Genomic DNA, 12,664 nt, shown 5'->3' on the forward strand with positions numbered 1-12,664 from the left:
GATAAAACAATAATGAAAAAAAAAAAATACACCAACACTAATTAAAACTAAATAAAAACTGTGGCATTTTCAATAACTACAATAATCCTGTTTAGCGAGCACAAAATCTGCTTCAATCCAATCTACTACTGGACTGTTGTTACCAGACGCTCGCAGACGAAGCACTTAACGTCTGCATGTCCTCCTCTGAGTCTCTCGCTGAGAGAAATGGCATTAGAAAGCTTTCCGCTCCATTACTTTCATCTGCTCTCACATCCGCCACCGACCCTGCGTCAGGCTACGGTCGTAATAGCATTCCGTGCCACGATGGCCGTGTGTGTCTGTCTGAGGACCTGTGACTGCACTTCCTGACTTGCAGGTGGTGTGGTCAACTAGGCTCCAGGCCAACCGCCACATGCTGTTTTCAACTGACCACAGCAACACACACTCAAATGTGTTCACACGTAAACACGCAGCGCTCCGAACACGCAAACACAGACCAAGACTGCGGGTGACCAGCAGTCACCTGCGATGGGACGGAAGGCAGGGTGGTGTTTGAGGTGGGTGGAAAGAGGAGGAACTGCAGGGATAACAGTCTGCTTTTACAGCTAAAATAAACATATGACTGCCATGTCTGGTCCCAAAGCTCACAAGAGTGGAGCAAAAAAACATCCTTCAGTTGACGGATTTACATTACCGTTCAAAAGTTTGGGATCGTTAAGATTTTTCGTATTTTTTAAAAGAAGTCTCTTACACTCATCGAAGTTCCATTTATTTGATCAAAAATGCAGAAAAAATAGTAATATTTTGAAATTGTATTGTACATTTTAATATACTTCAAAATATAATTTATTTCTGTGATGCAAAGCTAAATTTTTATCAGCCATTACAGTCTTCAGTGTCACATGATCCTTCAGAAATCATTTTAATATACTGATTTATTACTTTTATTATCATTATGTTGGAAACAGTTGTGCTGCATAACATTTTTTGGCACCTGTGATACTTTTTTCAGGATTTTCTGATGAATAAAAATTTAAAAAGAACAGCATTTATTCAAAATAGAAATCTTTTCTAACAATATACGTCTTTGTTATCAATTTTTATAAATTTAACACATCCTTGGTGAATAAAAGTATTCATTTCTTTAAAAAAAAAGAATAAAAGAAAAGAATGTACTGACCCCAAAGTTTGCATATTTTTACAAAGGTTTCTATTTTGAATAAATGCTGTTCTTTTTAATGTTTAATCATCAAAGAATGCTGAAAAAAAGTATCACAGGTCCTAAAAAAATATTAAGCAGCACAACTGTTTCCAGCACTGATTAGAAATCAGACACTGAAGACTGTGTAATGACGCTGAAAATTTAGTTTCGCATCAAAGGAATAAATTATATTTTAAAGTATATTAAAGTACAAAACCACCATTTTAAATTGCAATAATATTTCAAAATATTACTCTTTTTTTTTTCTTTTTTTTTTAAATCAAATGATCACAGATTTGATGGACAGAAAAGACTTCTTTAAAAAACATTAAAAACCTTACTGATTCCAAACTTTTGTACCCAAAAAAGGTTGTACAGAAGACTGTTTAATGCTGGACAGTAGGGTTATTATAGTTAACTAAATGTAAAACCATAAAACTAATTTTGTTTCTTGAAATAAAATAAACTTCAACTAAAATAAGTAAACAAATAAATAAATCTACAACATTTCTCATGTTCATTAATTTTTTTCTTCATGTACTAAAATAACTAAAACTGAAATAAAATTTAATAAAATCTATATAGACTATATAAAACACAAACAAAAGATGACTAAAAATAAAAAAAACTAAATAACTAAAATTAATATTAAAACTGAAAAAAAAATCAAGATATTAATATAAACTATAATATCTCAGTAATATTAAAATATTACTGCTTACAAGTGCAGAAATAAATGTAAATAATATTTAACATTTTTTTAATGTAAAGCATGAATTCATTTTATTGGTTTTATTAAATATAAAACATTTTATAGCATACAAGCTTGATCAAAAACGCAGAAAAAACTGTATTATGAAATATTATTACAGTTTAAATTAAGTTCTTCAGCCATTACTCCAGTCTTCAGTGTCACATGATCTTTCAGAAATTATTTTAATATGATGATTTATTACTTTTATCCTCAATGTTGGAAACCGTTGTGCTTCTTCATTTTTTTGGAACCTGTGATTCTTTTTTCAGGTTTCTTGATGAATTAAAAGTTTAAAAGAACAGCATTTATTCAAAATAGAAATCTTTTCTAACAATATAAGTCTTTGCTATCACTTTTTATCATTTTAACACATCCTTGGTGAATAAAATATTCCTTTAAAAAAATTTTTTTTGACTGATCGCAAACTTTTAAATGGTAGTTTATATTGTTACAAAATTTTTATTTTAAATAAATGCTATTCTTTTTATTTATTATAATTTTTTATTTATATTAAGCAGCACAACGGTTTCCACCATTGATTATAAATCAGCATATTAGAATGATTTCTGAAGGATCATGTGACACTGAAGACTGGAGTAATTATGCTGAAAATTTAGCATTGCATCACAGGAATAAATTCTATTTTATAAGTATATTAAAACAGAAAACCACTATTTTAAATTGCAATAATAGTTCACAATATTATTAGTATACACAATATACTTTTCTGTATTTTTAATCAAATAAAGCTTTGAAGAGCAGAAATGTATTCTTTAAAAAAAACAAAAAAAATCTTACTGATCTCAAAGTTTTGAACTGCAGTGTATATATAAATTAGGGCTGTCAAAAATAACGCGTTAACTGCGTTAATTATTTTGTTGTTGTTAATTACGTCAAATTTTTTAACGCATTTAACGCATGCGCAGTGTGACGAATTATTTGTCAGGTTTTGGGAGCTAGAGGCGAGATGGAGCAAGGTGAGCCTATGGACGGATTCAAATATAAAAAGAATGATGATGGTACAGTTAACAAGTACAAGCCTGGGCGACAGCCCCTCTGCAACTGGAGTGGTTAGCCAAGCTTAGGCCCGGTTCTACTGGGGTAGACGGTGCTATATAGCCTACCCTCAAACGAAAGCAAAGCAATTGAAGATCTGACAAACAATCCAAAGTTGTTAATCTCCTGACTAAGTGTAGATGCGATGTAAATAAAATATTGATTGTGTAGTTTAGAAAGCTTTATTGATTATAACGGAACGTTGTGAGATCTCCATGAACTAGATTTGTGACGCTTTTAGTGATAATAAAGGGAGCGCGCTTTGCACTTTCCATGCCATAATCCAATCAGAATTTGTATGAAACTTTCGTTTTTCTTATGTTTTGGGAATTACATCTGTACATCGTACAATTACTTTCATTCGCGAAAGAGCGGTGACTGACACAGTGACAGAGTGGAGAGTGGAAGATACATAAAGCCGCTTTGCAGGTCATCGAGGCACCAGCTCAATCATTTGCATTTTTTCAGTAGAAGCAATTTCAAATTATCCGTCATTTTTGCTCACAAAGGAAAAAGTAATACACCAAAAAACGTTGCAGTGTTAGAAAATAAAGAAAACAAAAATGATGCGCTTTCTGTCGTCTCGTTCTTGAACAGGAGTGTTTAACAAAAATAAAGCTAAATGCATGCCTCACAGACATGATAAACATATCTATAGAAAGCTTTAAATTATTTCTAAACGAAATAAAACAAATCCAAAACAAAAACTTGTTTAATATGTAATCCTTAACGATACATTTCTCTCTCAAGGCGCGTCCAAAAATTTGATTTCAGGATCTTTGCGACATTGACTCACATTGAATACACTTTATTAATAAATAATTCAGATATGTCCTTACTCTTTCCCCGACACATTTATTATTTATTTTTGCCGGTATTTTGTGGCAAGTTTCAGCCTACTGCGTGCGATTGAACGTGGATCTCTTCCAGTTGCGCCATCCGAGCCGTTATCCGTTATCGAAAGTAAAAGCGAAAGTCTTGTGCTGTTTCCACCAGCGCGACATAATTGATGGATGTCTAAAATATAAAAAATAAGGAGTAGCCTAAAACAGGCTCGATGCGGGCCCTGACATAATATGAAGATATGGAAATTATGTATCTGTCTCCTGTTATTTATATTTTGGTATGCATTTCAGACAAAAAAAAAATTGTTAGGATTCAGGTGTCAAATAGTGATTAATCATGATTAATCCACTGAAAAGTCTGATTAATCTGATTAAAAATTTTAATCATTTGACAGCCCTAATATAAATATAAAAATTTATACATACTATTCTTGAACTATAAAACTGAGGTAGGAATGGTGGTTTACTTCATTTTCAAGTGAAAAAACATTAAGTGAAAAAAAAAAGTAATATGGGGCTTGGAACTAACCAAATATTACTGGTTTTTGACATTTTTTTTGTGCGACTTTTGATACAAGGCCTAAATTTTGCTTAAGATCATGAGATAGTTATAATGCATCCATTTTGATTTCATATTGACTTCAAGAACAGTTTGGTCCGTTTCTGGTACAAAATGATACACGATTTTATGCACTCACCACAGCTGTGACATCAGCCACGCCAAAAGCAGCTTTCTGCCTTCGCCCTGTGATGTAGCTGCAGTTCTCCTGTATCTTCTCCAGCAGCTGGCGCATCTGCTTGCAGTAATTGGCCACTTTGCATTCCTTCAAGAACGCTTTCAGCTGAGGAGACCAACAGGAGAAAGCATGCATGAGAGACAGCAGGGGAAAGAGCACAAATGAAACATCACAAAAATGATGTGAATATACAGCCACATGCAGGAAAAGTTTTAACCATTCTCAAAGAGAAACATTAATATATCTCTTAAAACTGTCTGTACAGATTCAATTTCCATTTTTTTTTTTATTCCGCCAATGAAAAGTACGGAAGAAACGGGAGTGGATATTATAAATAAACCGGACTGGGCCAAAAGAATAAATATTCAAAACCGGATTTTTAAACAGCAGTGAGGAGAGTTTGGTTTTGGCCAGAACAGAGGATGTGGCCAGGGTGTATGTGTGTGAGAGAGGCCTGAAAGAAGTGATGGTGAAAGAAGCTGGCTTTTTTCCTACAGCCAGTGTGTTTGTGTGCTGTTAGTGTGAACATTGCGGTGTAAGCGTGTGCTGTGTTGCTGGGGTAAGTGTTGGGATGTGTATGTTGAGGTGTGAGCACTAAAAGGAGCCATTAAATACAACTGTCAAGCACGCTCCATAACTTTCACTTATTATGACCTGTTGGCGATGTGGTAAATGCTGAGAAGTGAATAAGTGAAAGCTTATTCCAGAGAGACTGAGAACAGTACCTGAACGATTGTGGGCAAAGCCAGCTCAGGGAAGCCAATAGAGCAGGCCTGTGTGTGGAAGTACTCCAGAATGAGGTCATACAACTGCTCCACTAGACCATCCTAAAACAGCGAAAACACATAAACATTCACAAGTCAACACACAGGATGCATTCTTGGCCCAAAAAACATACTGAGAATTTTTGAATAAAGTTATTTTTGTTTTCTTTGCACACAAAAAATATTCTCATAGCTTCATGAAAATAAAAGTTGAACCACTGATGTTACATTGACTATTTGAATGATGTCCTAACTAACTTTCTTGGCCTTAAAAGTGGTAATTGCGTTGCTGTCTATGCAGGGTCAGAAAGCTCTCTGATTTCATCAAAAATATCTTAATTTGTGTTCCAAAGATGAACGAAGGTCTTACGGGTTTGTAACAACATGAGGGTGAGTAATTACTGACAGAATTTTCATTTTTGGGTGAACTGTTCCTTTAAGTTACAATATATCCAAATTTAAAAGAACACATCATAAACATGTACATAATTTTAACCCTGCACCTCATGTTTTGAAATGAAGAATCACATTCTGTGTGAATTCCTGTGTGAATGTGAAGTTGAGAAAAAGAAAACAGTCCTCTAGAGCCTCCCTTACAATGCAACACGTACCTGTGTCACGAATTGACATTTCAACACTAAATGTTGGACTTGGAAAGCTAGGATTGTCTGCATTCACATACTTGCATAGAATTTGTTTTAGGCCTTCAACAGCATCAATTTATGCTTGTTTTTAATTGTTCGATTTGGATTTACACTATCAGTCAAAAGTTTTTGAACAGTAAGATTTATTTTTTTGAAGAAGAAGTCTGCTCACCATGCCTGCATTTATTTGAGCCAAAGTACAGCAAAAGCAGTAAAATTTTGAAATATTTTTACTATTTAAAATAACTGCTTTCTATTTGAATATATTTTAAAATGTAATTTATTCCTGTGATCAAAGCTAAATGCTTGTTTTTAATTGTTCGATTTGGATTTAAGCTGATCAAAGCATCATTATTCCAGTCTTCAGTGTCACATGATCCTTCAGAAATAATTGCTGATGTGTTAATGTGCTGATTTGCTCTTTAAGAAACATTTATTAATATTATTATTATTATCAATATTCAAAAAAGTTGAGAACATTTTTTTCAGGATTCTTTGATGAATAGAAAGATCCAAAGATCAAGATTTATCTGAAATAAAAAACTTTTCAGCAAATCAGCATATTAATGATTTCTGAAGGATCATGTGACTGGAGTAATAATGCTAAAAATTCAGCTTTAAAATCACAGGAATAAACATTTTAAAATATATGCCAACAGAAAACAGTTATTTTAAATAGTACAATTTCAAAATTTGACAGTTTTGCTGTACTTTGGATCAAATAAATGCAGGCTTGGTGAGAAGAAGAGACTTCTTTAAAAAAAAAAAAAACTTTTAACAGGTAGTATAATTTTTAGACATCTTTGTTAGGAGTTTGGTACTGTATTGCACTCTATTTTTAGGAACATTGGGTTTTAGTTCAGTTAAAATAAAGCTTTTGTTACACAGGGCAACAGCCTAAAATACAGTGAAAACAGTAATATTGTGAAATATTATTACGATTTAAAATAACTTAAAAATCATTTAAAATCAATGCAATTTATTCCTGTGATGCAATAAAAGTATAATTTTTTCTTTATCTTAACGACCCGAACTTGAAAACGTGTCTCAAGTTGGAGACATGCTGGTGGCATTTACAAACGGGTTTTTTGTTTACCACTCAAATTTGTGTCAATCTAACACAAAAATAAAAAATGAAAAGCCAGTCTCAGCAGCACTAATGTCCATTACAAAAGACACCTGTTCCTGAGGTAACATAATGGTAAAAACAGCAGTCAATCAGTTTTCCCCTTACAGAAATGGCTGCCCTGCCCCCCACAGAGTACTCACATCTCTACTCAACACCTGGCACACAAGTATTCACACTAATCCTGACCCGGTTTAGTGCAGGGATCGGACCTAAATCCTCTGCCCTACCTAAAATTCACAGCCACAGCCTTCGCAAACACATTCCTCCGCAATGGAAACGGGAAAACCCTGCTCGTAACTGCCCTTACTAGTCGGGAAATATTTAAGATTTAGTAAGTCAGACAGAGATCCCAGACAGCAAGGGTGGAGTGGCGTCTCGGGGGGCCTGTGGCTGCGGTGTCTTGGCCTGGGTGAACATACTGGAAAGCTTCCCCGTGCCAACCAGGAGAGCAGGATAATCCCTGCAGCTTGTGTGGCAATCCTCTTGGCAGCGACACGGCGCGCGGCGCTTTAGCCTGTGTAGCAGCGTGTTCGGGCTTTCATCTCCTAACCTCAATCCAGTTACAGCCAGTCAGCATGAAGACATGACAGACTCCTGGCCCAGGAGGAGGGGCAATTTTTATCCAGGCCTTTATCTGCATTTAAGTGATTGTCTTTTGTTTTATTTTAATATGACGCTTTGCTCATTATTTTGGATTTGCACTACCGTTCGAAATTTTGGTGTATTTTAAAAAGAAATTATACTTTTATTTTTTATTTTGTACTTTTAGATTTCACTTTTTAAATTATTAATAAGCTAATTAACTGTAGGAATAAAGTCCACATGTTTTATTTTTGGTTTACTATTAAAATACTAAACGCATTAAATGGTTTTCAATTGACCACATGGTAAAACATTAATTCTGACAGGTTTATTATACATACGTAGCCATAAACTGAAAGAAAATGAAGAATTTATGAAGGCCTGAAACTCAAAGAAGTACAGGATGTGTCACCTTATAAGCCTTCTCTTGGAGATTGGTCTTGCTGAGTTTGAGGATCACTGCAAAATTGATGGGCTTTATACTCATGCGGCCTGGTTTCTTATTGAAGTCTTCCTGCTGGAGGATCTGAGGAGCAGAGTGAACAAACAGATACATCAGAGCACTGCATCACAGACATACATGCACAGAAACACACAAATAAAAAAGACTACAGCAGTAGCCCACTGATTATTCACACAAACAAAAACCAGAGAATGACTCAAGGGCTGGCTTATAGTAACTTAAAGTATACTATCTAACCCAGGTGTGCAGGCAAGTGTTGGGGAAGCCTCTCTGAAACTGAAGCTTCCCATGCAACAAATAAGTTACTCAAGCAGTTAAACCCTTTTTCAACCTTTGATAAATATATTGAGGCTAAATATAACCTGACACATACAGATGACCTACTTCTTCAATAAAGGGATAGTCCCAAAAATGAAAATTACCCCATAATTTACTCGCCCTCAAGCCATCCTAGGTGTTTATGACTTTCTTCTTTCAGACAAATACAATCGTAGTTACTAAAAAAAATACTAAAAAATCTCCAGGCTCATCCAAGCTTTATAATGGCAGTGCACGGCTGTTGATTTTCCAATAAAGTGCATCTATGCAGCATGAAAGTACTCAACACAGCTCTGGAGAGTTAATAAAGGCCTTCTGAAGCAAATCGATGCATTTGTGTAAAAACATCCATATTTAAAACTTTAGAAGCGTAATCTCAAACTTCACTAGAGAGTGGTGTTCCAGCAAATGACGTAGGATGTGAGAGAGAGCGAAACACTGAATGATGGATGGATGCACTTTATTGGACTTCAAAATCTCAACAGTTTGAAAAAAAATAAAATAAATAAAATCTCAATCTTGTTTTTAAGAAAAACTGAAGTTAAGAATTAAAAAATAAACAAATGTTTTTCTTAAAAACAAACAGAGTCATTCCTTGGCACAATTTGTATTTTAAATAAAAATTAATATTTGACTAAAAATAAATAAAATAAATAAAATAAATTCAGTCAAGTGTGTCCAAACTTTTGACTGGTAGTGTATTTCAGGGGCCAAACTGTGTGTGTGTTTTATTTTTTTTAGATGTGCAGCATTTATACGGCACCAAAACAAAAAGGGTACAAGTTTTCAAACAGGGTACACTCTTAAAAATAAAGGTTTTTGCAGTGATGCCGCAGAAGAAACATTTTTGTTTCCCCAAAGAACCTTTCAGTATACAGCTCCTAAAATAACCATTTTGAAAAATATTTAAAAAAAAAAAAAAAAAAAATCTAAAGAACCTTTTCTGCATTTGAAAGGTTCAATGGATGTTCAAGGTTCTTCATAGAACCATAAATAACAATAAAGAACCTTTATTTCTAAGAGTGTAACTTTATTTAACTTAAATAAGTTTCCACTAAATACTGATTTTTCATTAAATAAATCTAGGTACAACCTAATTTACATAACCAAAGCCTAATGATAAACATTAGCATAGCATTTAATATAAACATTTAAATGTTTTGCTACAAAGACAGCAACTAGGTCTCAAATTAATCTTTTTTTTCTTTTTTTTTACACTACCATTCCTATTGTGATCAGGAGGAGAGGCGATCTTTATCCAGTCCTTTATCAGATGCATTTAAGCGGTTGTCTTTTGTTTAATTTTATTAAGACTCTTTGCTTATTATTTTGGATTTACAGTATCGTTCAAAAGAAATTAATGTTTTTTTTTTTTTTAATTCAACAAGGATGCTTTAAATTGATGTAAAGTGACAGTGAAACCATTTATAAGGTTACAAAAATTTCTTTCAAACATATGCTGTTCTCTGTTTAACTGTTTTCAACATTGATAATAATAAGAAATGTTTCTTGAGCACCAAATCAGCATATTAGAATGACTTCTGACAGATCATGTGACACTGAAGACTGGAGTAATGGTTGCTGGACATCACAGGAATAAATTACACTTTTAAATATATTAGAAATAGAAAGGAGTTATATTAAATTTTAACAGTATCTCACAATTTTGCTGTTTTTACTGTATTTTTAATCAAATAAATGCAGCCTTAGTGAGCATGGGAGACTTTTTGCATCTTACATACCACAAACTTTTGAACCTGAGTGAACTGATTCATTAAAATGAATATGTTAATTATTTATTTAATCATTTTATCACTTTTTTAAACCTAGCAGTACAAAAAAAATGTGATCAAAAATCTGCTGTGTAGTAAAAGTAACTTGGCTGTTTCATTTATATACAACTATTCCGCATAATCCACATTTCTGCAGGCAACAAATTTGAATACTTTTCACAATACTTTCTCCACAATTAACAATTGAAAGATGCTGTCACTCTAGCAAACATACATGGTGCATGGCACATGGCTATGACTTCTCCCATAACTCTCTCTGCGCTTCCGCATTTGAGAGCAGTTGAAATGACGAGGTCATCTAGAAGCAGCGAGGTGTTTGTGTGTGTGCGTATGTGTATGTGCTCATGGACGGCCGGTCTGTGAAAACAACGGATGTGGTGTCGGCCTGCGGGACACAGGAGGAAGTGGTGGCGCATGGTCCCAACCTGATACGCTCAGGGGCTACTGCAACAGGAAGCTTGAAATCATAGAGCGCAGATAAAGAGAGAGAGGGAGAAAGAGCGGGAAAAGAGAAAAATAAAGAGACAGCCATGCCCTACTCTACTTCGCCGCACGCCTACTTTTCAACATGAGCGCGAAAACAGGAAGTGGACTGCATCACAAATAAACAGAGGGAGCAAGAAGGGGGTCGGTGGGAGTCGCCACACTGACAGAGGATGTGGTCTGCGCAACACGTTTGAGAGCTGAGTGAGAACCACAGACCTCCCTCGTACACACACACACACACACACACACACACACACACACACGTACGCTCTTCCCCCCCAGGCTTTATCGCAGTATGGTCAGGACTGGTGGGAGATCGCAGCCAAGCAGTGACCACCCCCCCTCGTCCCCATCCCTCCCTTCCGTTGGTCTCGGCTGCTGTCGCCTCCACGCTTCTATTCTCACAACAGCTGTCACCGCAGGGGCCCACGCCAGCCACACACAAACACACACGTTTTGTCACCCGCCTCACACTGTGGAAAATGTTGACAGTTTGTGACCTCTACTTCTCCCAAAAACGAAGACGCGCAGCGTTCGCACACATTAGGATGTGCATTCATGCAGACCGCACACTCTGATCTCTGGGGTCTTTTATCTTTCAGGCTTTAATTCAAAGCTTGTCGACCGTTTAGGTAGCTTGTCTTGTCTTACTTTTTGGGTTTTAATTTTCCAATAGTGACTAGTTGGTGGGTTTTCTGAACAACTACATGTATAACTTGGCTGCATCAGAACCCAATCAGATGTGATATTAGGGAGCATCCGTATTGTACAAGTTCTTGTGTTCAAAAACCCAATTTAGATTCCTGTTGACAACTAAGTACAGCTGTGCAATCTAAGAGATTTACAAGTTTGAGGTTTCATCCATCAGGAATTAATTGGAATTTGAAAAGTGGTTGAATGTGAGTTTGCATAAACAGATAAAGTACTTATCTATGTCTTATATATACTTATATAGTCACTTATTTTTGTGAATAAGTATTTTATGCTCACAAAGGCTGTAATTATTTGGTTAAAAATACAGTAACACCATGTCCTAACTACATGCGACACGACGACACGGTGAAAGGTATCTTTTCCATGGCAATCTGAGTTTTTGCCCTAACTAGCCGTGATGGCAGGACGCAAAATTTCTATTTTAGAATTTTTTAGGTTTCTATTTCTGCGACGTTGCGGCTTGAACAACAACATACAAACTATGACATGTATAATGTCAGGTTCTGATTATGTGCTTTATTCAATGTTAAACGTGTCTAATGTGAGTGTGAATATCATATTTTGTGACATTTATGGCCACACTGAAATTAATTATAGATTATTTACCTCAGATCTTGAAAATAAATGTAAATAAAACACCTTAAAACTGAATGCGAACGAATAAGTGTTTTCCATGACAAAGACTGTATAAGTCACTCAGTATGTAGGTTTAATAATGTTAAAAAGGTTGAATATTTATGAATTACATTGTAAACTATTTTGTTGGGAGTGCAGTGCACTCCTGTGCTTTCGAATGGCTGTGATATTCTGTCAGCCAAATTGCATGTCACTCATTTTGTTGCGTCGCATGTAGTTAGGACAAGGTGTGAAACAATTATATTAAAACTCTATCACATTTTAAAAAGAACTTTTCTATTTTAATATTTTAAAATGTAATTTATTCCTGTGATGGCAAAGCTGAATTTTCAGCAACTATAACTCCAGTCTTGATCCTTAAGAATTCATTCTAATATGTTGATTTGGATCAAGAAACATTTCTTATTATCAATTTCAAAACAGTTGTGCTGCTCAATATTATCATATAATCATATATGTGGAAAACAACAGCATTTATTTAGAAAATAAATCTTTTGTAAAATTATAAATGTCTTGACTGTCACTTTTGATGAATTTAGTGAGTCCTTGACATAAAAGTT

At 34.8% G+C, this 12,664-nt stretch overlaps 1 protein-coding gene across 1 annotated transcript in view; it reads right to left on the reverse strand.

Moving 5' to 3' along the window:
* noc2l (NOC2-like nucleolar associated transcriptional repressor) overlaps positions 1–12,664 on the reverse strand; it is a 42,645-nt gene that overhangs the window by 19,527 nt on the left and 10,454 nt on the right. The window contains exons 13-15 of the mRNA XM_073823322.1: positions 8,107–8,220; positions 5,301–5,402; positions 4,537–4,680 (exon numbers count right to left, since the gene is read on the reverse strand). Of these exons, the coding sequence (XP_073679423.1) occupies positions 4,537–4,680; positions 5,301–5,402; positions 8,107–8,220 (360 nt within the window). The remainder of the gene's footprint in view (positions 1–4,536; positions 4,681–5,300; positions 5,403–8,106; positions 8,221–12,664) is intronic.

Source organism: Garra rufa, chromosome 18 (assembly GCF_049309525.1).
Source record: "Garra rufa chromosome 18, GarRuf1.0, whole genome shotgun sequence".
Taxonomy (NCBI): Eukaryota; Metazoa; Chordata; class Actinopteri; order Cypriniformes; family Cyprinidae; genus Garra; species Garra rufa.